At 40.6% G+C, this 26,880-nt stretch overlaps 1 protein-coding gene across 1 annotated transcript; it reads left to right on the top strand.

Annotated features, from left to right (window-relative positions):
- Positions 1 to 175: 175 nt before the first annotated feature.
- Positions 176 to 26,738, top strand: LOC129367501 (dolichyl-diphosphooligosaccharide--protein glycosyltransferase subunit STT3B-like). Its single transcript, XM_055042007.1, has 16 exons — positions 176 to 769; positions 13,531 to 13,639; positions 14,810 to 15,097; positions 15,653 to 15,718; positions 16,969 to 17,068; positions 17,914 to 18,012; positions 18,243 to 18,389; positions 21,319 to 21,367; positions 21,498 to 21,652; positions 22,297 to 22,508; positions 22,965 to 23,152; positions 23,236 to 23,407; positions 24,494 to 24,667; positions 24,751 to 24,864; positions 24,964 to 25,173; positions 25,823 to 26,738. Exons 1-16 carry the CDS (start codon positions 492 to 494, stop codon positions 25,901 to 25,903), a joined length of 2,442 nt encoding a protein of 813 aa, XP_054897982.1. The 5' UTR covers positions 176 to 491; the 3' UTR covers positions 25,904 to 26,738.
- Positions 26,739 to 26,880: the final 142 nt, after the last annotated feature.

The raw sequence follows: 26,880 nt of genomic DNA on the forward strand, positions 1-26,880 counted from the left end.
GCTTTTGCTTGTTGGGTGGGGGGAGGGAGATACGTCATGAGGGTCAGGCTTCGGCTTTCTCATTAGTCCTTATGCCTGTCTGTCACACGCCGTGGCACCTGATTGGACTTCCGCAGGAGTGGTGTCCGTCCACGCTGTACCTGTCTCGTTGTGAGAGGCTGAAGACTCTTCCTGTTCCACGAACAGATCCCGCCCCTTTCATTCAGCTCCAAGGAAGGAGGAACTCCTCGAGCCGCGTGTGACACTTCTCGGGTGCAGCCAAACTGTGCTGCAATGTGGTTCCCAGGAATCGTCTAGCAGCGGGAAATAAGGTCAGACAGTCGGGAATCTCAGAAGCTACCTTGGAGGGCTCCGGGGTGTCCGGGGAAGGTGCTGCGAGTGGCTCAGAAGTGAAGCGTGGCGCAGAATAGGAAGGCAAGAGGGGGTCCCTTCCTGTGTGATAACAGATAGCTCCATTTGCTTGGTTGCCACCGCTGGGCTGACGTAGAATAATGGCGGAGCATCACCAGATTTCCGAGAGCAAACACAAATCCTCGCTGACCTCCGCGGCGACGTACTCTGGGAATGGCCGCAGCAGCACCGCGGCGGCGGCGGAGAGAGACGGCATGGCTGGCGCCGGGGGAGGTCTGTCCGGCGGCCTGTCGCAGCCGGCCGGCTGGCAGTCCCTGCTGTCTTTCACCATCCTGTTTCTGGCCTGTCTTGCCGGCTTCAGCTCCAGGCTCTTCGCTGTCATCCGCTTCGAGAGCATTATTCACGAGTTTGACCCTTGGTAAGTTGTCTTCTATAAAACGGACGGGTTGCCAAGATTTGCAGAGCCTTCTTTAAGACATTTTCCGGTGTTTCCCCCCAAGTTTTCTGGGTGTTCAGTGATCCTGAACGTGCTGTTGCTGAGAGAAAGAAGCTCTGAAGCAGCAGCACCGTAGGAAATTTGGGGAAAAATGACAATTTCAACCCGGAAACAAACAGCTGCGCCACCAGTCCCTCTACCAGATTTCTCCGTTGTTTGCTCAGCGTTCACCTCTGACTTTGTTGCGTTGGAGCAGCAGCACTGATTGCAGGCTGTAATGTCCGCATGTTCTGGTTCTCAGCTGCTTTGCAGTTTTGCCACACACTGCAGAAACTGTTTCTGTAGACGTTGGAATTTTCCTTTAGTATCAAAACCTTCAGCTTTAGAAGTGAGAGTATGTTCTTACTTACCTTATGCAGCTGATTGATTGATGTGCACCACTAGATGGACACTTTAAAAAAAACAGTTTAGATTTGAATGCAAAATATGCTCAAGGAACAAATATTGAGGATGATATTCAGACATGCACTAACCAGCCAGTTTAAGTACGACTTATTGATAGACAGTCTCTCTTTTAACTTCAGATCTGACTTGAGTTCCTCAAGACCTGAACGTTAGGAACTGTTGGAAATATTCCTGAGATATCAGCCTGTTAACCTTGTTTTCCTCAAGGTTCTTTATGTACATTTTCTATTGTGTGGGGAAGTGGAAAATGTTGATGGAAACAGCAAAATTCAAGATAACTTGCTTGATTTTGCAAAGATGTTTTTACGCTTGCTTGATGTGTTTTTTTTTTGGCTTTTCCAAGAAAGAGTTGATGGGCTAAAGGGGAGATGGAAATATATTTGTTCACTAATTTCTGACGTAGTGACCGCTTGCATCCACTGGTGTGTCTGTGTCTTGCCAGACTCATGAAACTCGCATTATCCAAAGTCTAGAACTCCAGCTCTGAGGGGAGCACGGTCTTCATTTTCCTGAGATGTGTACTCCATGCCAGTTTGCAAGCTTTACTTCCTGTAAATTACAGCCACCAACATCTGAGGAAAAATCATGCCTGGTTGATTCTCTACAGACTAATTGATGGGAACATACCTTTTCTGTTTTTTTGTTGTTTTTGTGACATTTTAAAAGTTCGCTTAATGTTAACAAGACACTTGGATGGAAAACATGGCTACAAAGGCCTGTATTGACATTATCAACATGCAAAGCTCCCAGTCTAACACTTCCCAAAGGTCCTCTGCTTGACATGTGTTGACTGTACAATGGAATTCAGTTGATTTTCAAGAACATGCTTTGAGATTATTTGTGAAATTGAGCAGCTGCAGATGGGAAGAAACACTCAGTTGGAGGATAGAAATTTGTGCCAGTTCCCTCACACCTTTATTATCATTATTATTGTTATTAACCTTTATAGAAAAAAGTGTAAACATCCCTGACACCAGCAAACAGTTTACACCATCATAAATAAGTTAGCTAAAAGATTCCACAAGTAAAACATTTACAGATGACTGATTCCTTCTCAGAATCCATCTTAAAAACATTTTAGTGACAACAGCAGCCTGAGGTTTGTGCATTTCTGCTCCAAGAAGACGAAGCAGAAAACTGAAACGATTTCTCTCAAAGTTCAGTTTGGACATTAATGGTGAACTTTCCATTTTTGTAGACCAACAAATACAGTGTGTCCAAGTGAAGCTCGGTAGCCCACCAGGCTCACCTCAGGAAACCCTGCAAGCTGAAGGGATTACAAATAAAAACATACCAACGATTGAGTCTATAAGAGACTAAGGCCATCGATCCAACCCGGTTGTATCATGTCCAGTGATGTTTAAAACCTTTTAAACCTGTTTGCTTTACATCACCAGCCTGCCTACAGCTGTGATACCAGAAAGTATGGAAAAATGCTTTCAGATTAATCCAAAATTATGACTTTACCATCTAAATTAAATACAGACTCTTCAGACAAGACAATATTTTTCCTAACCTCTGGTTGTCTACCTATGAGGTGTGTCCGAGTTCAGGGATTGTGCCCTTCAGAGGCAGCATCTGAAGGTTGATTACATCACAGTGATGTGATGAAGGATGACCAAATCCGAAGGCTCCTCCAAACATATTCTTATTTCCTTGGATTTAAAGGACAGGTGTGGTCGAACTCTTAGTAACCCACCATATCTTGAGAAGGCTGAATGGGAGACGAGATTTACTTCAGAAAATGCCCACTGTGTTAAAATTGAAAATGTTTAAAGTTGACAGGAAATTCATCAAGATAATTATGTGTACATATAAAATACAAGTGACATAAATATATTCTTTTTCTTCAATGATTTCATCCTAATTAGTGTCCAAAATGTTTTATCCTTTGTCAGGGACTGTATTTGCTGAAGTTGTTGGCGTTCAGACTGGTAATGGTTTTGGAGTTGAGAAGTATTGAAAAAGTCACTTCAGTTTTCTATATATTCACAACCATACTGACCATACGATCTCACCATTGTGCTTACAACTGTTTCACCAAGGAGACAATTTCACCTGTCTTTGCTATCGCTATTACTGGTGTATAAAAACCCCTGAAATAAATAAACAATGCTTAGATTGTTGGGGGTGCAAGGAAAGCCTGGAGGCCCGCCAGGCTTATAATATACTGAGGGAATGCCTAGGAGATTTGTTTTTGTAAATATGGTGGTTGAAACAGGAGTGCAGTTTTAAACATAAGTACATTAAAATCTGGGGCTGCAAATGTTTAAAACTTATCAGTTTTAAGGCGTTTATTATTCCCAGACACATTCTTTAGTGTCTTTTTTTTTTGTTAAAAAACTTGTCAAGTCACCCCTGGCAGGTTGCAGAATTAGGTCACCAGTGTTTTCATTCAGATGAAGAGTTACTTTGTTTTTGCACACTACATATTTGCTTGATAAGCACAATGCATAAAACAAAATTGCAATTTTTTTTTCTTTTTTGTTATTTTTAATTTGAGAGTCCGCCAGCATACGTTCTATTCTCAAACTATTTGGCCGTTGCGTTTTCCAAGTCTGCATTGCATCACTGAGAAGCGTTTAATGATTACTGAGTCTGCTGGTGTGGATTTAAAGGCCGGCCTGGTGTCTGTCTGCTGGCTCACACAGAGCAGACCAGAAAGCTCTTCCTGGGTGCGAATCCTTTAGTTCCTGTGTCGTCGCTCTCTGAGAGCCTAATGCAGCACGACACGGTGAAATTTATTCCTACAGTGCTTCATTGTTCCATCACCCTCCTCCACCGTTTGACAGGTGGCTTTATGTAAACGAGATATTTGGTTAGCTGGAGAATCGTGGGAGTCTTCCTGTGTCTCTGAATGTGCCTGTGTTCTGTCCTTTGCCCACATCAGGAAGTAAGATTTAGGCAACGTTTGGCCAAAACCTCACCTCTGGCTGATATTTAGGGATAAAAAGATGCAACCATTAGAGTTCTGCATGCTGGTTTCAGCTCCTAGCCATTTTGAATAATTCAATCTTTTTTTTTTCTCCTTACTGATGTGATATTTTTTTAAGAACATATAAAATCTATGTTCATACTGTATTTGCCTAGCTTTTCTCCTGTGAGCACTTTTTAGGAACTAGGTTTTACAAATACATTAAAGCAGAAACAAAATCAAAATATTGATATTGCATCAATAGAAATTGGAAAAGAAGCCTTTTTTGTTCTTTATGGGAGTAAATGATGGACCTCTTCCAGTGTCCAGATTCAAATGAAAACTCTTCAAATTCAGATTCCAAATTGGCACTCCTAGCACTGGAGGTGGGTGGGACCGTGAAGTGTCTTGTTGTCAACGGTGACTTCCTGCCTTTCTTTTAATAAGTTTGGATAGCCATTCTCCTGGTTGTAATGTTTACAAGCATATCTTATGATATTCTTTAAGCTGATGTTAGCTTAAAAAACATTTGAAGTTGTCATGTGAATCAAAGACAAATTGATTAAAAAGTTAATCAATTAGTGAATTAGTAAATTAATTTCATCTTCCTACAAATTTTGTATTTCTGTTATCTGCTGGAAGTCTTGCTCTCTCTCTCTTGCACCCTGAATGAACCGCAGCCATCTTTCCGATTGCCTAATTTAATTTTTATACACCTTTTTGATACTGGAGATAGCTAGCTTTAAATGGACTTTCAGTAAGGCCCTCCACCCCAAAGAATGTTGTCTTCTTCTGTGGTGCCCATGCTGTGTCTGATTTAGTAGTCAGCTGATTTCTTGTTGCATCTCTGATGGAATCAGTTATTCTGAAAGGAGTTTTCACTCGTCTAGTGGAAGTCTTATGATAACGTACATTCTGTATATATATATATATATATATATATATATATATATATATATATATATATATATATATATATATATATATCCTCAAAGAGTAAATAGGAAGTGAATTTGCTCTGTTGATGACAGTGTTCCTCATGGTGCCTTGCTACAAGGTTGCTATCTTTTTGTTGTTTATCTTTAGGAAGAACATTGCAGGAGAGCAAACGGTTGTATCAGCCCCCTCCTGTCCTGCTCCCCCTCGCCCTCCTTCCTCCTCACCTCCCCTACCCCGCACACCCTGCGTCCCTTCGATGCATCTGGTTAATGGTCCCTTTCCTTCAGAAGCTCCGGATCAAGCCACTATAGATCTGACAGTAATCAGTGTCGGCATGAGGCAGCTAGCCAGTAGTTAGTAGTGCTTTGAATGTTGGTCGTGTTAAACATGCGCCGATCAGAGCAAAGAGAAAAAACGGCTTCATTAGCGTTCATCTCTGTCTGGTGCGCTGAAGCTGCTTGCTGGTAAGTTGGGCCTCCCTCTGAGGGTTTGGCTTCATCTGAGCCACGTCTCAAACGCCGGCCGACGCTCCAGCTCTACGGATAACGCCTTACACATTCCACAACAGTATTCAGTTTTCACTTCCAGTGGCCTTCGACTACTTTGTGGCCAGTTTAAATTCATGAGCCATTTTGAAGCATAAAAATTCCACTACATTTTTGAAAAAAAAAAAAAAAAAAAATTCAAGATGAGATGCTTGAAATCAAGACTAAAAATCCACTAAGCTAGCTTTGATTCATAACTGAAACATTGATCCATGCTTTTTATGTACATTTGCCTCATGATTTTGATATGAGCGTTTGACAAAATGTAATGTTCCTAGCTTGCTAGTTGATGACTGCATGATGTTGCTATAATATAAAGCACTTAGAATTATCTTGTATTTGGATTGTGCCATACAAATAAACTAGTTTTTTTTTTGTTTGTTTGTTTTGTAATAAGTGACACTAACTTCGTTTGCATTACAATTGTGCTCAAAACCCTTTTTGATATTCTGCTAATGTTGAATAAGCGCAATTTTACAAAATCTGTATTTCCAATAAATTAGAAATACAATCAAAATCACATGTGAATAAGTTTGTTCACTGGATAAACCAGTAGTGACGTCGGGTTGTTGACTCGTGTGATGTGCAAAATGTCTTTCCATTGGAGTTTTACAAAATGCACTAATTCTGTCTCAGCCGAAATCTAGCGCAAAAGCTTTATCAAAAAACAAAAAAAGTGAGTTTCTTCAAAATTGACATGTTTATGTGAAAAATTGTATCTGTCCATTTTCTTTCACCCATGTCCCTTGTGGGATTCCAGATCTTTGTCGAGGTAGATGAGAACGGTTTCACATACAGGTATTGGTCGTTCGCTCAAAATGAAAGAAATCAGGGCAATCGATCAGCGCCTTCTTACTTCTTTAATACCAACATCCTATTTTTCTCATGTTTTTCATAAGTTTCTGGAATTTTAAACTGCATCTGTTCGCTGATATGGTGTATTGATCCTTTCATATAATACTGTGAATATCTGAATATGGCACATTAACTTTTACTTGTACGAAATCCCCACTTTAGTATAAAAGATCCATCCATATTGGACATTAGCATGCGGTTTTCTACTTTAGTTCTTCAACATTCTGCGATATACACACATTCCCTGTCTTGGACTACCTATTGAGTTCAGTCTTAGGTATTTATAGTATATTAAAAAAATGCTCAGATTAACTTCAGATAATTGGTTAAGGAAATGTATAAAAATATCTAGATCCTAACAGTGAACTTAGATACTGAAGCTTCAGATGACCTCATCTTTCATGAGCAGTCACGGTAGAAAGACGCCTCATCTTCACAAAAGACTTTTCAGCACTGTAAAAGGGGGATGTGCTCATTTAAAGTGTGCCATCATAGCACATTGCAGCTCCGTTCCGATCTACTGCCAGGTCTGGTTAAACGCCGAGCTGCAGCGTTGGTGTGTTTCCATGGCAATACTTCATTCAGCGTCTTCTCCATAACTGCTATGGCATTTATCCTTGAACTTGGTTGGGGCTGCTTCATCTGCATTTCGGTAGAGCCATAATCCTATTTTTCAATGAGTTTTTTAACAATAGGGTGTCTGAAATCAGCTCCTCTTGAGGATGGTTTTTACCAGGCTTTGCACATCTCCCCGAATTCTGGACATCATAAAAATAAAGCTTTCTGTCAAGTTTCAGACAGGAGCAGTGTTTCGAATAACACTTCTCCTGTATCCGGGGTTGCTTGAAGCTGACGATTGTTGTGCATGGAGTTGGATCTGTCACAGGTTTTTGCAGGTATGCTCTGTATCCCCGCTGTGTATTGATTGTTAGTACATCAAGGCAGCGTAGTCTGCCTTTTCCACAGTTCAGTCACAAACTTTGGTGCTCTTTCCTTACGTTCCACCATTCCAAAAATGTAAAAGTTATTTCTTCTAGAACTTCTCTGTTAGTAAACTATTTTGCCTTGCATGGTTAGTGTCTTCCATCCGTCTTGTGTTTTGACTCCTCAGTTCCTGTATAACTTCACCTTGAAACTCTTAACTCTTCCTTTACAGAATTTTTTTTACGTCTTATTTAAAGTAGTTTTTTATTCTTTTCCGATGTTTCAGGGTTTTGCAAAGCAGAAAAAGGTCTTCTCGCTCTTGATCATCACTTCCTGGTGCAGTGCTTGAATTGTAGGTTATCTTCTTTGAGGCATTATGTACTGTGTATGTCTAAAGAAATACAGACATAGGGAGCTCACCATTATACATCCATCGTGTTGTAGTAGCATCAAATACCCTCCTGAGAACCGTCTCTGTGATTAAAGGGGCACCTAGTCAGAATTAAGCTAGGTGTCGTCATTCATAATTGATTGGAACGTCTGTGACAAAATCTGTGATTGGCTGTGGTTCTGAGGATTCTGAGATTGTTAACCTCAGAAGTGAATTTATATGTTGCAAACATCCCTGTGCTGTTCAAGCGCTATGACAGACTGTGATGATGAAACTGCTTTGTAATAAGCCTGAAGGTCCTTCCAGAAACCCCCTAATGTCATCTTGTTTTAGTTTGATCTTTTGGGTTTACTCAACATCATGCTGGTTGTCATTTAAAGGATTTTCATCCAGGGTGGTTCAGTAACCAGAGGTGTTGCAGGGTAAAACGAGGTCCAGTTCTGTGATAAGCTGCTTTGCAGATGTGTTGCTTGAACACGTTCAACTTATTTGCTGTTCACCCCACGTGCTTTCTCCCTTTGGTCTCTCGTCAGAACTGTTTACTACCATCAGCGGCTAATTGGCTTCTTTTCATTTGTCTCTCTCTGCAAGTGGAGGCGTGCTGGTCTGACCTTTCTGGCATCCAACAGACCATGGCGGGAGGTACTTCTCTATTAAATATTGCCCTTAGTGAAGGTTTTGCTGAAGTTCATCAGTTTGACAACGTTTCTGTACGGTTTAGAACTGTGCAGTTTGTGATTACTGTCAGTAAGGATTATACATACATTTATACGCCTACATGCTTTTAATACTGAAACTATTGATTGGATTAATAGTGATAAAATGATTATTCAACTAATTTAGTAGTGGATCCATCATTAAAATTGCAATATGTAGCAGCTGTCACCATGTCGTGACTGTATGCCATGAGTCAAATAATCTGTGAAAAGATTTATCTCCTCCACTTCCTCCATGATCTACTATTATGTCTGAATGAATTCACCAGTCCCAGGCCAAAACAACCAATCAGAGCCAGGAGGAAGATCTCAGTGTTGTCAATCAATCCTTTGTACTTGCTGTTCAATTTGCTAGTTGCAGAGAAACAAACATACTGAGGCAGGAAAACTTATTTATCTGCCATCATCAGTGGCCATACTAACTTACCAAGAATTCACAACAGACTGTGTGAATGTTTAATCACGATCTCTGTGCGCTATGCAAAATTGTGATCTCTTAATGCTGAGAGACAGAAGAGGAGGTCGGTTTTTTTCCTTTTTTTTCCTTAGATTATTTCTCATATTGTCATGACATAGTGACAATATAAATATATATTGCCATATGTGTAAATATTTCAGATACTACAGCATTGACTGCAGTATGCAGAATTTAAAAAAAGGCTTTTTGCAAAAAGAACAACATTCTTGGGGCAATAGTTAAGACAACACTAACTCTATATAAACAAAACTATACATTTTACGTTTAAGATTGATTGATGAACTCTATTGTTAGATGGAAAGTAAATATGACTGGGTTAGAATTGCCTCTGTTTGTGGTGACACTTGAGGTGAATCAGCCTAATTGAGCTGATCTGAACTCTGTGTGTGCTCTTCTCTGTAGTTAAGTCAGTGTTTGCTAATTTCTGTGTCCAAACACAGTTGCACTCTGCATGTTTGAATAATCTCTCACTCATTGGTAGTGTATCATATTGCACTGAGGAGTAGTGCGGTGTCATTGTATGCAATATTAATGCAGCAAAGAACTGCATGGAGGAATGCCGATCATTTTTCTTGCTCCTGATTGGCTGTACTCCCAATAGTAGAGATGAGAAAACAATGGACATTATCTTCCATAGTAGTGCTGAGATGGTTTTCACTGTGTGTATTAATGTATATTTGGTGTTCAAACTCGCAAAATAGGCAATTATTAGCATTTTAGAAGAAGTCTCAAATATTTATAGATTGTGGCCCCTTTGAGAGTCCAGTGTATTACCTTTAGTAGCATTTGTTGTTTAAATCTAAAGAAAGGCCTTATAAAAAGACTTGGCCTGGTGGGTGGGCAAGTAAAGCCTGGTGGGCTACTAGACTTATAATGCACTGAGGCAAACCCTATAACTGACGGACTCGCCCACCAGGGCTCAGTCAATAGGCACCCACTGTTGCCAACTTGGCGACTTTGTCTGTAAAAAAAAAAAAAAATCCATATTCGTCAAATTTGGAATCGCCAAGTCTGCTTTTTAGAATTCAGTGTTTGGCCAGAAAACTGCAATCAGTGCACCCTACTTGTGACTGATAGTCATTGGAATCAGGCTGTGAAAGCATCAGTTTAATGTTGGTGGATCTTAACTTGCAGGCTCATTGAACCAATAATCTTCCTCTCACCTCTGAAATCTAATCTAATCATAAAGGTTCCACCCCTATGGAGTCTGAGCTGTTAAGCTGTTCTCTTTAACTCCTGAATAGGTAGAACAAAATAACTTGATAGCTGAGAAGTTTTTTAGGAAATATGAATAAGGTACGAAGTAAATGATTATAAATGATTGAGAAAAGTCAAGAAAACAATGTCACAAAATCTAGCACTTTACAAGTTAAACTGAAAAATATATTTTGAAATTTGCTTAATTACATTTTTTTTATACAGCTGATTAACAGTGAAATGATGCATCGAGAAGAGTCGCCATGACTGCAGTTAATGAATATTTATCAGGATTAATCGTCTTTGTCCCACTTTATTTGTTGACCAAGTGAAATCAAGAAAAGCTGCGATTCTGTATCTTTCAAAGTATAATAACATATTTTGTACTTCAGAGCACAAACGCTGAAAAATATTCCAACTTCACCTGTTCAAAAAGCTTCTGCTAGCTTCTTTCTTTCTTTGGGCTGAAAAATATTGTGATTCAAGGGTTTCATATCAGTCAATATCAATAATTATTGATTAGTTGTTTTTTTTAAATATTTGAAATACTGCCAAACTGATATGTTTCCTGTCTTACAGTTTTCACTCTGTTTTTTATTTTTAAACAGTTATGATTCACGGTGGCAAAACCTAAATCTGCTGCTGCGTAAATTACCCTGTAGGTTGTTGCTAAGTAACAACCTACGGCGAGTGAGTGAGTTGGTTGATGTGCAGTTTGTGCACATCAACCAGGCTGTGAGAATTTGAGCAGGCAAAGCCTTTCCTCTGCCTACATCCCACACAGTGCTGTGCGGTTCTGGATCAGAGTTTGGTGAAAGTATTGAATATTCTATCAGATTATCTATTGATATTGATCACGTGTCTATCGCAATACATATTTTTTATTTATTTGTCCAGCCCTGCTCTCTCTGTCTCCTGTGGGTTTCTTTAGCTCTCTGACATGTGAACACTGCCAGTCAACATGGCAGCAGGGTTTTAAAGTTAACAGGAGGATTTTGAGGAAGGCTGAAGGTGAACGTTTAGCAGCATCACTATCGATTGCTCAATATTGTGCATGTCCTCACATAGTGCTCGTAAAGTTTCACGTCTTTCTCTTACTGTTGCCCGGCAACTGTCCCTCTTCTCTTATTTTGCTTCCTCAATTTTATTGAGCTAGTGCCCCAAATTTCCCGACGCTGGGCTATGGTAGAGGCCATGTTGTCTCATCAGTGAGAGGAACGGCTGCAGTGCTAGTCGCCTCCTCATCAGTAATTATTTAGAGAGCATCAAAGGAGAGGAGAGTGTGGACAGATTGGGCTCTCTGCCCGGCTTCTGGGCTGTGATGAAAAGAGCAGGTATGTTCTCTGAGAGCTGCTCTGCTGACACTGCTGCTGCTGCTGCAGGACCACACTTTGTGCTGCTTCAACCTTTATGGAGCAAACTCCTGTTGTCATCTGCTGGGGCAGCAGGATCACAACCAGAGAGGATATTGAGATCTGGAATTAGTATTTCCCTCCTGCTTTCCTTCATTCTTTCATTCCATCATTACTTCCTTACTTCCTTTATTCCTTCATTTATTCCTTTCTTCCTCCTAGGAGGCAGGGACTGCAGTTTCCTGGCCAATTCCAATTTTGACCAATACCGATTTTTCTTTTTGTCTGAATTGTTGTATAGCAAGAAAGTTACTGAATTTTCAACAGTGGGGTGACTTTTGTTAACTGTAAATGTGCAGACCTGACCTGGTGAGCTTGTTTGTCAGCCAGACCTTTCACAGCAGAGGCAAAGAGGACAGTGCTTGGTTTTTAGACCTTTCCTGAGGTAGATAACATCTGTGGATAAGATCGACTTCATCTGGAAAACCTCCACAGGTGGAGACGCTGCAGGAACATCCTGATCCCATCTCTGAACCAGGTATCTGTGGCTTTGAGTTCCTGTCAGATCAGCTTAAAGGAATCTGTGTTGGATTGACTGAAGTGAATATTCTGTGGCCTGAAGAAATTTAGGAACTCTGTTTAGTGAATGTTAAAGTAGTTTGCTTATTTCTGGTGCCAAACTACATGCTGCCGTTTGCTGACAGAACAGGTGACACCTCCCATCCACCTTAGAGTCCTGGGAGGGTGAAGGTCGGTTGGTACTTGGTTTCTTTGTTTTGCTCCCACACACAACATTAACAAAAAGAAAATGGGCTGGAATAGCTTTTTTTGCAGAAGTTCTGATATCAGTTTAAATAATCTTCCACTTTTGTGCCCCTTCCCTCACTGCTGCATATCACTGTTGTACTGAAGAAAAATCCTTCCTTTGGAGTTTCTACAGGTTCTGTCAGGTCCAGAGCTCACTGAGCAGAGTTCACTCAGCTTCTGGAAGACGTTATTCAACCCAACACCAGGTTTTCTACAGGGATCAACAGCGACCACCATGGCATGTTTTGCCATGGTGATTGCAGACATTTTCTCAAAATAAGGAATAATAGAAATGCACTTTTTAAATTGATGCCACTCAAAAGTATGGACCTGAGAGAGGGTCAAAATTATTGTACAGTTGAAAAAAAAAAGAGGAAAAAAACTTGGTCAAAATTGAAAAAATAAATGTTGAAGCCAAATGTTAAATTACGATCTCGAGATCAGAGGAACAGATGCATTTGAAATAAAAAGAACATGTAGCTAAAGTTCCTTTTAATTTGGATAAATATTTATTTACATTTTAAATTATACTTTATAAAAAATAATTACGTTTCTTTTTTCCTTTGAAACTTGACGTCATGTACTGTGCTCTTGCACGGTGCAGAGTACATGTAGTGGCAGAGCGAGTCCAACTCAGACGGAAGCCGCTACTTCTCAGCGCGACTCCATTCTTGCTGGCCTCTGCTGTGCCTGAAAAGTCATTAGCACCAAAAATTTTTTTTTTTAAACAGGTTACTTATTTCCTTTTTTTGGTTTTTGAAGCTGACATTTGAGACCTAATGAGTCCATCCGAAGTCCCCTATGAGAAAAAAATATTTTAAAACCATTTTTAAAGTAAGAAGTCTTCCTGTTTTTGGTCTGTAAACTTATCAAAAATATATATAACTAATATATACATATAACATGATGCATTTTTATGCTTAGGAATAAATGTCTTTATTTATAAATGGGGATAATCTTATAATTCATTCATTTTCTGTTCAATTCAAAACTACTTCCGCTCAGAAACTTGCACTACACTTGTTTTACTTTTTGCTTTTTCCAGTCCGCCTTAGGAAAGCACCTTGCCAAGTTGGAGCTCACAAAAAATTCAGCAATTGTTGGTGCATTTCCTAAATTAACCAAGTGCTCCTCTTTCGTTTTGTTGCCTCATGTTGCAGGTTCAACTACAGGTCCACTCACCACCTGACCTCCAATGGCTTCTATGAATTCCTCAACTGGTTTGATGAACGAGCCTGGTATCCTCTTGGTAGGATAGTCGGAGGGACGGTAAGCGTTATTTCCACTTTCTGTCTTGCGTAACTTGCAGGGCAGCTTCTTTTTATTCTCTGTATACGTCTCAACTAGCAATCTATGATATTATGGATGATATCATAGATATAGTATGCTGATTTGATACTACTTACCTGGTAAGTAGTATTGCTCCTGTTTCTCAGTTCTCTGCCATTAGTTGATAAAACAACTTCAAAACTACATTGGTTTCATCAGAAGCAGAGAGAAAAGCAAACGCCATATTACACCAGGTTTCTGTGAATCCTTAAAGTCCTAAATTAATTTAAAAATGTTAGATGGTTTAAAAAATCTTTATCACAGGGGTTACATTTTGTTGTGGCAGGACTATTTAATCTCATATTATGTGTAGTTTATTTGCATGTAGCTTAGTATTCATTCCGTTCTACGGCTTGAAGTAGTTGAGGCCACTGCTAGCTAGTTGCTAATATACCCTAGCTAGATAGCTGGGTAGCTTTTTTTTTTTTTTTTTTTTTTTTTACATTTGCATTTATCATGGGGATGTGTAAATTTATGATTGGTGCTGGACAATGTTTGTCTTTGCTACTGTCTCACTTCTGTTGCCAACCCACAGGATGTTTACATGCATTCTGTGTAGGCTCATCAATATTGCAATATAAAATGTGCATCTTTTTTTTACATTTCTGTCATGATACAGGGCTAACATTTCTTTCATAAAAATTATTAGAGAGCCTTAAATGTGAGCTGGTAAAGCCAGCTGAAACAATTATGTTAAAGTTAAGAGATTTGGGGAAAAAAATAAAATAAAATTTAATAGTAATTAAGACTAATATTAGACTACTACAAGGATGAGTGCAGGGTATTGTTATCCCAGTGCTTTTTAACCTGATTCATCCATATTATTACAGTCTCATAAATATGATCTGTACAAACCACTCTAAGTTTTGACTTAAACTTTCAGGACTAAATGTTCAGGTTAAGCAACTTGTGTCTTTCTGAAGATTGCACAATGATGTAATTAAACTACCATAAGTACCTGTCATTGTGTGTGTGAAAACAGAGGGTTGTCACCTACACCTTCAGTTGTAACCTACTGCAGAACACGGCGCCTTGCTTTGTATCAGTCTTTGAAGCGTTTGGGTTTTTTTGTTCTTTAACTGGAGTGATTTGCCATCCGTCTGCCCCCAGGTGTACCCGGGCCTCATGGTGACGGCGGGCCTCATCCACTATGTGTTGAACCTGCTCCATCTCACTGTCCACATCCGGGACGTATGTGTTTTCCTGGCGCCCGTGTTCAGCGGCCTGACCTCCATCTCCACCTTCCTGTTGACGAGGGAGTTGTGGAACCAGGGGGCGGGGCTGCTGGCGGCCTGCTTCATTGCCATCGTCCCAGGCTACATCTCCCGCTCCGTGGCCGGCTCCTTCGACAACGAGGGCATCGCCATCTTTGCCCTGCAGTTCACTTACTACCTCTGGGTACGCCCAAGCAATTTCTATTATTATTATGACTTCAAACTCCACTTCTAAGTGTTTTATCACTCAACTTGAATTGCATTTCCTCTTGACATTGTCTTCCAGGAAGCTGGAATTGGCACATTTTCATTTTCAATCTATTCAGTTCCAATTAAATTGGGCTAAAATGGACTAAAAACTGGATTCCATTGTGTTTCTATGATGAAGTTGACTCCAATAGTCTTTTCACCTTCCTCATTTATTCTTTTTGTACTTTTTTAACCTCACCTCCTCCATCATTCCAGCGGCAGCTCTAACCTGAGTCACTTAGTCAGGCCTCGTTAGCCCTGTTATGGCCTCATTAGCTGCTACAGGGGGAAAATGTGCAGGACACGGCGCCTTGCTTTGTATCAGTCATTAAAAAAGGAGAAACACGATGAATAATTCAGCCAGAGCCAACGAGTTGGACATGCTGCAACAGAACAAAGTCCTAAAGCATGGAGTAGCTCAGGCTAATGGAAGCTTTTCATGTAGGTGTGTGCATGCATGTGTGTTAATGCTTTCATTTGTGCACTTCAGGTAAAGTCAGTCAAAACTGGATCTGTCTTCTGGGCCATTGGCTGCTGCCTGTCCTACTTCTACATGGTAGGAATTCACACACAAATGCTTCTTATAGTTTTATTTATTTTTTGTTTGTTTCATGATTCTAGTTATTTGTCACTTCTGTTGTGATCACAGTGCTCAGATTTTCTTTTTCTGTCTTTAATCACAACAAAACATTTACACTGCCTCATTAAAGTATTAATAACCCATAATTTTGTAAAAATAAACAAAAAAGAGACAGTTCATATTCAAGTATTTATTTCTTGAATGTAATTCATTTTTTTGCAGTCTGATTCAATATAAAACTGCAAATTAGAGTTCAGTTCCACACCGTTCCCTTGAAATGATTTGTGACGCTGATCAGGACCAGGCAGGCAGAGATGAATGGCTAACAGCCTGGCTGTCGTAGGGAGTGGCTCAAAATATCACTTGTGCTTTTTGTAAATCACTAGAAATCCCCAAAGTGATTCTGAGAATTGATGAATGTGAGTTTCAAACCACAACCCTGGAATGAAACTATGAACCTGTCATATTCACACTCCAAAACAGTCAGTCTGGCTCATCTTTCCCCCCCACAAAAAGTCCATGTCATCAACTTTCTCACAGTCTAAGTGAAATCCTGAAAGCCAAAAAAAAGTCTCTCTCTCTTTTTTTAGGATGATTATTTTTGTGACACCTTGCTTTGTTCTCTCTGGAAAGTCGAATCTGCAATATGTTGCTTGTATAAAAAATATTTTACATATTTATTACAACTTCCACCATGACCTGACAGTGTAATGTGAGATAGATAATCGGTGAAAAAAATAAAAGTTTTATCACAAAACATTTTTTTGAGAGGCAAATTTAAAATAGTTGTTTTTGTGATGCCTCTTGTGGCAAGAAGAGGTATGGCACAAATATGCATCCTTCTGTGCAGTAAAAGTACAAAGATGCTGCACAATACATTACCCACCCAAACAACTGCAATAAAAAGACATGGCAAAATAAAAATCTACATTATAAATCCTACTCTAAATTTGTTTGACAATACAGATCTGACAAGCCTGGCAGTAATCAGGCTTGTATGTGAAAATTAAAATTGAACTCAGATTTCTAAAAATGAGCTTAATCACAGCTAAGAACAATCAGTGAAAGGTTGTTACCTTTTCACTGATTGTTCTTATTTTTTTGGCTCTTTTCCCTTCATAATCAAATGCTTTTAATCTATTGGTGATATGGAAAAACCAGCAGTTTGTCATTGATATCTCAGGCGATGCTCTGAGTGAAGTAAATTTGTTTGCTGTGTGTGGCAGGTGTCAGCCTGGGGCGGATACGTGTTCATCATCAACCTGATTCCTCTTCACGTGTTTGTCCTGCTGCTAATGCAGCGCTTCAGTAAGAGAGTCTACATAGGTGAGATGCAGCAGAGAGACACAAGGATAAATCATCCTCTGTTTGTATGAAAAGCATAAACTGAATGTTTGTTGGATTAGCTTTGCATGCTTAACAACTCAACCAGCATAGAAAGTTCTGAAAGGGTGAGTATTCAGGAAAATGTTTCCTCTGCGCCTAGATGAACTCAAAGTTCATTTCCACAGCTCTACATGCTGTGGAAATAAATTGAATTAGATTTTCATTCAGTACAAAAAAAAATAGAAATATGACTTTACTCAATTTCATAATCAGAAAAATCCTTTATTTATTCCAAACCGAAATGAAATGCCATGCATAGATCTTCAAAGAGTTGCTGTTGATGGTGGAAGCATCTCTGGAAGCAGTCAGTTTTGCAGCAAATCTGAAGTGGCCTCTGACTGACATCATGTGATGGGAAGCAGAGATAATAATAGGAACATGTCAGTCAGTTGTTGACAAGCACTGCTTATCCATTTCTTTTCTCTTCAAATCTGTACTTCCCGTTTGCTCCAGGGCAACAGCTTTTATTAAAATAATTAACCAGGACTATCTCCAGTTTGGGATGAAGATCAGTCAGCCAGGTGTGTTTGATCAGCAGCGCCTAGCTACCTTTTATGTTTAATATCCTATGAAAGTGGCCATATTGGACCACATCCAGCTTCTCCGTTTTGACTTTTTTTGCCCCATTCATTTCTTTCTATTCACCTTGGCTTATAGTGAAATCATTTTTAGAACTTGAGAGTGACCAATGCATACGTTTTGTATAAAATCAAAATATGGTGTATGTTTTTATTGATTTACTATAGGTACTGGTAGTTTAATCTTTAATCTGCTTGTCTCTGCAGCGTACAGCACCTTCTACATCTTAGGCCTGATCCTGTCTATGCAGATCCCTTTCGTCGGCTTTCAGCCAATCAGAACAAGTGAACACATGGCAGCAGCAGGTAATTGACCAATCAGAGCGAGTGACAGAGGAAGTTGTATTTAAACAACTTTCCCTGCAGATGAATGTTAATCTTAGTGTCACATATCAGATTATAGTTTTATAAAAACTTTGAATCTTGTAATAAAATAACTACAGTTTGATTAGATTGAGTGGATGTGAGTCCTTATTTGTCAATTTGTTGGATGCAATATTGCAGCGTTCCTAATGTTTTGCTCCTTTTGCCTGTAGGTGTGTTTGTTCTGCTGCAGGTCTACGCCTTCCTGCAGTATCTGAAGGACCGACTGACCAAGCAGGAGTTCCAGACACTCTTCTTCCTGGGAGTCTCTCTGGCTGCTGGGGTGGTTTTCCTTTCTGTCATCTACTTAACATACACAGGTTGGTGGGGCTTAAACAATACATATTTTTGCTTGACACTAGAAACAAAATCTGGATAAATATTTTACTGCTGGTTGTTTGTAACCCTTGAGGTTCACAGCTTTAGATTCTTTCACTGAACATTTCTGTCATAATCCAACAGAAATAAGACTCTTCTATCCTTCTGACTATTCATAGATCACAAGATTTTCAAGAAGAATAATGATGGTGAATCATTCACCATCATTCATAAAAAAAAATGGTTAAAATTTTTTTATGCTTAACATTTTTATTCTTAAAAAATTTATGCTTAAACTTTGCTATTACATCTCACCTTAATTCTAGGTCTTGTTTATGCCTGTACAGGAATGTCTCAAAAAAATAGAATGTCATAAAAAAGATCCATACATTTTTGTCACTCATTTTAGAAAGCGAAACTCATTTTATACACATACTTTTCAGACAGTGAAATATTTCACGCCATGATTTTTTGTCATTTTGATTATCGCTTACAAATGATGAAAATTCAGTGTCTCAGAATTTAGAGTATTGTGAAAACATTAAAATCATGGTGTCACACCCCTAATCCAATAACTAAGACTGTTTTCACACCTGTTAGGCCAAAAGACTCGCTTTGAATACAGATCAAATTTGCAACATTTGTTCTAATTTTAGCTGCTGTGGTTGTCTTTCACACTGCACTAAGAACCACCGATGGAAATGACATGAGCACAATTTCCTTTTTCACAAAGCATAAAAATAATGGAGTGGCATCAGACTTTAGTGGTTATAGGATTTCACTTTTGTATTTGACAAAAGACCATGAACCATTTCTCCCTCTATTGCATTTGTTTAGTTGCATTTACCCAGAATGCCCTGTGCTATAGTCCACTTTCTGCTTTTGGAGTGGCCTCCATTCAGCTTGGCAGTCAAGATGATTCAGAGTTTACTTCAACTGAATTGAGACGTAGGGTTGTAGGTGGACCAGAGTTATATTTTTATGATTTTGTTCTGCATCAGAGTTTGATTATGCTTTCACACCTTCTCAAACGAACTGGACTTTGATTTAGTGAAAATGCCTGCAGAGGTTTCCAAAGCCTCTAAATAAAATAAACAGTCATCGACATCCTCCATAACAAGAAGAAGTCACAAAAGGTTTTGTGGCTTCTGTTCAGAGTACTGCATCCAAGCACAGTCATAGCAAGGAAGAAAAAAGTATAAATCTGTACCAGGAGAGGAAGAATTGCAGCCTTGACAGGACTGATGAGCAGAATCCATTCATACATTTTTGGGATCTTCACAAGGAATGGACTGAAGATTAAAGGGCTGCTTGGTCCAGATGAATCCTACACATGGGCTACAAATGTTTTGTTCTTGGTGTCAAACCAGAGAGAACACCTGAAGCCTCTTACCTGGGCTAAAGAGAAAATGAACTGAGCGATTGCTTAGTGGTCCAAAGTCCTCTCTTCAGGTGAAGGGTTTCATTAAGGTCTCAGAAGGGTTCCATTAAGGACTAGACTCTATGTTACCAGAAGTCCAGAGAGAGGTTTTCATCGTCAGGGACACAGACAATGTTTCATTGTTGGGGCGCAGATATGAGTTTCACTTTCTGAATCGACTGACAAAAAGTTTGGAACGTTTGCAATGTGTTCATTCCTGTAGATGTTCGCCTAAATATCCTGCTGCTGGCTGGTTGCACAAACCATCACCCCCTCAACCTGCTGAGCTAACTCGTCCGTCGATGGTCAACCTCGAGGTCGTTTGACAAATCAATGGCGTAACAGAGGTGTAATGACTTCTACCCGCCCTGGCGAACCAGCACTTTAATCCAGTGTTTTGTAAAAGGGGTTTCTATGAGATCACCCTGAAGACCTGAGATTAAAAGGCTGCATTTGTGTTTAGTTTGGATGATGAAGCTAATCGTCTGACAAAAGGTAATGCAGAGCTGAACTAGCATGTTAGTCCATTCCTGTTCATGCCGCAGAGTCGTGCTGCGAGGGAACAACTCTGGTATTAGCGAGCAAAGGTTGTTTTGATAGCAATTACCATGATGGGGCTTTTACCCTGTCAGTGATAATGGGTCTGCTTTTTCAGCTGGTAACTCAGGCACAACAAGCAGCTCACTGCAGCCAAATCACTCAGTTCTAACAGCTCAGGAATGACAAACCGAGGTGAACACTCTGCCGGCCGCTTCTCTTGTCAAAATGTTGTTAAAATACTTTCTGTTCCACACGGAGCCTGTTCTCATTCTTAACACATTTATGCTAATAACATAAACAAAATGATAAACTCCTTGGAGAGAAGGGCAGCCATTTACAACACGAATATGATTCTTTGCCTTTGTTTCTGCACAAATCATCTAGTTATGACAAACTGCTAATCAGAACCATCACTGCACAGGTGCTGCAGCACTAAAGCAGTTTGCTCAAACGATTAGCAGGCATTTCTGTTCAGATTAAACATAACCATCCTTATTATTCATTCCACTAGCCTGTCATTGGTAGTACAAGTATTTGATTTATGGAATTTAGAAATGATCACATAAATAAATCAGTTTTACTTATTGGAGTGATACCAATATGTTAAATGATTAATGTGGGATTGATACAACAAATTAAAAAGCAACTTATATTGGATCCATACCGATATATTAAAAAATTACTTATATCTGATCAATGATGTCATATTGTGTCCCCCAATCTCAAAGGCGTCTTCATTCCATGTTATCTTTAGAAAACATGGAACAGGTTGCCATGGTGATCACATGCAACCTGTAGATCACAGTGCATATGTTGCAGTGTCAGACATGTTGATGTTCACCTGTGCGGTGGGCCTTCCCATGCAGGGTGGATAGAGTACTGTATAGATGTGTGACATGCAGTGTGTGTTCATGTTGGTGTGTCTGTGAGTGTAGCACTTCGCTCAGACATCGCATGTGTTTCCCCTCCAGGGTACATTGCTCCGTGGAGCGGCCGGTTCTACTCCCTGTGGGACACCGGGTGAGTTCCCGCACTCCTGACCTCAGCCCTGCTGATTAAAAACATTCCTGTCTGTAGAATAACACTCATGGGTGGAGATAAAGAGGATGAAGATCTTCTAAAGGCACCTGCTGATGTCTCTACTTCACAGTTACGCTAAGATCCACATTCCTATCATCGCCTCAGTGTCGGAGCATCAGCCCACCACCTGGGTCTCGTTCTTCTTCGACCTCCACATCCTGGTCTGTACGTTCCCCGCTGGCCTCTGGTTCTGCATCAGGAACATTAATGATGAACGCGTCTTCGGTAAGCGCAAGTCAAAACATCAATATGTTCTTTACAGCAACAGGTCCTGAAACTGGCAGCCAGAGTTATCATCAGAACTACTTTGACAATTTGTAAGCAAAGTTGGTGTTTACTGACAGAAAGTGAAGTAGGACCAGTGGAGTTAGCATCACTACAAACAAACTGTTAGGAGAAGGAACATATCAAGATTACGGATGACCTTAGAGGTCTGGTAATGGCAAAATGCTTTTATAAAACTATCCATTAACGCTGCAGTTTGTAACTTTTAGAAAAAAAAAACATTTTTTCAAATATTTGTTGAAACTATCACCATTTTGTTACAGTATGTTATGTGACAGATAATCTGTGACAAAATGGAGCTCCTCTGTCTTCTCCGAGTGCTAACTAGAAACAACCAGAGTCAGGAGGTGGTGCTTAGCACTGTCTTTTTCTCTCGCTGTCCGTCTTTCTGTCTATTATTTGTGGCATTCTGCAAATAGTAATAATTGAAGTAATTCTCACTGACCTGATGCAAGAGAAGTTTGGTCTGACAGTAAGGAATAAAAAGTGTATTTGTCTTTATTATTATTATTATACAGGAGTATGTAACTTGTGGTTTCATCTATAGCTCAGTGCCTCTAACCCCGTCTGCCTCCTGCCTCCAGTGGCGCTGTACGCCATCAGCGCCGTGTACTTCGCTGGTGTCATGGTGCGCCTGATGCTCACTCTGACCCCGGTGGTGTGCATGCTGTCGGCCGTGGCCTTCTCCAGCGTTTTCGAGCATTACCTGGGCGATGACATGAAGAGACAGAGTCCGCCCGCCGAGGACAGCAGCGACGAAGACGACAGGAAGAACGCAGGAAACCTCTATGATAAGGTAGTGAGTCACCAGGGGACTGAGGTGTGTTGCCTTATCCACGATTGGCCAGCCAGCTGTTGTTCTGAACTGAATGCAAAGTTAAAAAATAAATGTTGAACCCAGAACTGCTCGAGAAGCAGTTTCAGCTTCACCTGGTTAAATAATGCAAAAAATAAATAAATCTAACATCTTCTGTTAAGCGCATTTTGCTATTTGTAATATTGTGTGAAAAAAGGTGTAAAGTGGTTAAATGAAAAATCTACAGAATGTAAAAAAATGTTTTGTCTCAATTGTCTATGGCTTAAATGACAGTTAGCTGCAGCTCTAAAAAGTATCTAAAAAGCCTTTTTAGAATTTTTATGACGTCTGACCAACATGACAGTTGAAGTGATTGATAACCAGCTGCTTTCTGCTGCATGTGTGTAATAATCCTACTGGACCTCCACTAACCCGTCCTGATTGCGCCCACTGCAGGCCGGCAAGGTGAGGAAACACGTGTCTGAGCAGGAGAAGCCGGAGGAGGGCCTGGGCCCCAACATCAAGTCTATCGTCACCATGCTGATGCTCATGCTGCTCATGATGTTTGCCGTGCATTGCACCTGGGTCACCAGCAATGCATACTCCAGCCCCAGCGTGGTGCTGGCATCCTACAACCACGACGGGTGGGCCGAGTCACAAACCGGGATCTTTGGCGGGGGGTTCAGGGCAAGCACCTGGATGACATGTTTCCGTCTGTCCCGGTCAGATCACGGAACATTCTGGACGACTTCCGGGAGGCGTACTACTGGCTGAGGCAGAACACGGACGAACACGCCAGAGTGATGTCATGGTGGGACTACGGCTACCAGATAGCAGGCATGGCCAACCGGACCACTCTGGTGGACAACAACACCTGGAACAACAGCCACATCGCTCTGGTGAGAGCTGCCTCCACATGATGATAAATAACCCTGCAGATCCCCCACATGGTGATTCCTCTAATAGAAGTATAATTAAACGGGCAGCATCTTGTGGTTTTCAGCCACATGGTGACATTTTATAAAACAATTCAATAGCTGTTTGCTTCAGTTGTTATATATCACATTATTTCAAATAAATCTGACTTTGTAATTTAATGCCTTGAAATTGGGTCTCTGTCTTTTTAAGAAACTACCCCACAACATGGGGGACGTCCCCCATGTTGTGAGGGGACGTCCTCACAACATGGCTCCTGTATTAACCCTTTAATGTTTTTATCAGTTTCACTGAGAAGTAGCTCCTATAATGAGCTCAGCTGATGCTCAGTTCCACCAGGTGTTTGCTAACTGCTATGCTGGTCTGAAGGAGAGTCATAGAAACATTTCAAGCCTTTATTTCTTGTAACTTTGATCATTAAGGTTTACAGAGAATGAAAACCCAAAGTTTATTGACTCATATATTTAGAATATACTTCATAGAATAACTAGGAAACTGATGGTTTTCACACATTAAACTTCGAACACAAGCTGAGGTTTCCTGAACCTCTAAACTTCTCTGAGTCAGTAGGACAAACTGACTGAATAAATGTCCACAAGGAGCTGATTGTTCAGAATGTTGAATTTAAGCATATTAACAGAAAATTAAGTGGAAGGAAAAAATGTGAGTGGATAATCACATGAGAGGCTTGTCAAACAAACTCCATGTAAAAATTTTTGGGAAGCTTTGCAAGGAGTGAGCATCGTATTATTAGTTCAAGGAACACAGACTGCTACAGGAGGTCCCTCTTATGCCCTGCTGGAACCTTCTGGAATGATTCTCTGATGAAACATAGATAACCAATTTCTACAATATCAAATTATCAGATTATTATTGGGTTGAATAAAATCTGCTTTAAGGTCATTTATCCATTGATGAACAACGGTTTGCTTTCAACATGGTGGACGCTCTTGAGAACAAAGTGTCGTCTTCATCATCCTCCACCAAGTGGAAGTCGTGTTGCTGAACAACGAGTGTGTGCTCAGTGTGGTTTGTCTGTTCTGACGTAGGTGGGCAAGGCGATGTCGTCCAACGAGTCGGCGGCCTATGACATCATGAGGTCTCTGGACGTGGACTATGTCCTGATCATCTTCGGCGGGGTGATCGGCTACTCAGGGGACGACATCAACAAGTTCCTGTGGATGGTTCGCATTGCTGAGGGGGAGCACCCGAAAGACATCAGAGTAAGTTGACCTCTGACCCCGCGGTTATCAAGACATTTTTTTTTTTTTTTCGTTTTTCTGATCCGACCCTGATCTGACCACAGGAGAGTGACTACTTCACCCCCCAGGGAGAGTTCCGGGTGGACAAGGCTGGCTCGCCCACTCTGCTCAACTGCCTCATGTACAAGATGTCCTACTACCGCTTCGGAGAGATGCAGGTACCGGCTGCTTTACCGCGGTTACCACAGCAACCAGTGTCATCAAATCAGAACACCACCTTTATGTTTTTCTGTTTCTGTTCACGTCTTGAATAAAAGCTGGACTTCCGGACCCCTCCGGGTTTCGACCGGACCCGGAACGCCGAGATCGGCAACAAGGACATAAAGCTGAAGCACCTGGAGGAGGCCTTCACCTCCGAGCACTGGCTGGTCCGGATATACAAGGTGAAGAGGCTGGAGAACCGGGACCGGCTGGAGGGCAAGCTGCGCAGCACCGACATCCTCAGGCAGAAGTACACCTCCAAAAAGGTGAGGGTCAGAGTTACTCTGACGACAACGTGCATCTCATACGCATCAGCGACAGATTCACCTTCCATCGGACAATCACTGCAAAACTCTAAATATTTTTACTGCAAATAACTTGGTACTCTTGAAATAAATCAAAACTTATAAGTAACTTTACAGTAAGAAGATTTTTTAAAGTAAATAATTCCTTAATATTGATCTTAAAAATATAATACTTCCACTGATAGATTATTTTACCTATTACAATATAGTTTTTCCATGTAATTAATAAATTGACTTAAAAGAAGTTCATATCTGTCCGAAAAGTTACTTGTAAGTTAGTTTTCTTATTTCAAGTGAACTTAAACATCTTCACTAGCAACTAGAATAAAAACACTTGGTAAGATTTGGTGTTTTTGCAGTGATAAACCTACAACTACAGTTAAAATGAATCTGTGGGGAATATTGACACTCTGCCCAATCAGGCAGGCTTAAAAAAATAGACACCACAAAATCAATTTTTTGTAAAAACTAGAAATCATTTCCTAGATCAAAATGATGTCATACTGAAATATAGCACATATGTGATTGCAACATGATTAAAAGTAAAAAAAAAAAAAAAGGTTTGAATACTCCTGATGTGTATTTATTGTTTTGTACTTCCTGTGTGCAGACGGCCAAGAGGAAGCGGGGCTTCATCAGGAACAAGCTGTCCCTGAAGAAGGGGAAGAAAATGACCAAGAAGTCTCTGTAGGGAGCTGACCACCAGCAGACCCCGACTGACAGCAGGACAGGAGACCTCCACCCAGAAACACACACACACACACACACACACACACACACACACACACACACACACACACACAGCAGGAGTAGAGAGGCAGCAGATTAAGACTAATCAACTTCTCCGCAAGGTTCCATCTGGAAACAGAGCGCAGCAGAAACAAAACCATGACCTTTGACCTTCCCTTATTGTAACCGCAGTGGGACACTAGAGCCAAACGTTAACCACTCTTCTTTCAGGAACTCATGACAGCTCTCCAGCTTTTCCTGTTTCCTTCAGTCAGACAAACTGGAAACCAGCCGCCATGTTTCCATCTGCTGGGTCAGCACCATTTATCACACCTCACCGGATTCTTTCACTTTTACTTTAAACGCGACTCTAAACCCACGTCCTGCCTATAGATTTCTGTTTGTTACCGCGCTTTTTAATTTCCCCCGTCACACAGTTCCTCGGTTTTCCTTTTCGCTCCTGGATGCTGCGGTGAAAACCCGTTTGAGTCTTGCTGGAGCCAACTTTACCTCTGCTGTGAGGCTTCTGCCACAACATCCAGCTGTTTGCGTCGGGTCGGGTCATATCAGAAACAGCTGAGTCTTTTCCTCAGCTGCTCTGTCGGGGGGGAGTATTTATTAGACGGACAGCGGACGGCGCAGAGACTAAAGCGACCGCGCCCGTCCCGTCCTCGTAATGCAAGGTTTTTATCTGGGGTCCATTTTCAGAGAGAAAACGTTCTTCCATCAATTGTAATGATCTGGATGCAGGTGTGGGAGTTGATCATACCTTTTGGAATAAAGAGGTTCAAATAAGGTTTCTTTAACACTTGTGTTTTTCTTGGACAGTATGAATTGATCCGGTGTTTCAAAGTGGGGGCCACAAGGGGGGTTGAGGTGGCCTGAAAGTTAGAGGGAAGATGAGGGGAAATGTAAAAACACAAATTTTTATCCTAAATT

This window comes from Poeciliopsis prolifica, unplaced genomic scaffold (genome assembly GCF_027474105.1).
Source record: "Poeciliopsis prolifica strain line A6 unplaced genomic scaffold, Auburn_PproV2 SCAFFOLD017, whole genome shotgun sequence".
NCBI lineage: Eukaryota > Metazoa > Chordata > Actinopteri > Cyprinodontiformes > Poeciliidae > Poeciliopsis > Poeciliopsis prolifica.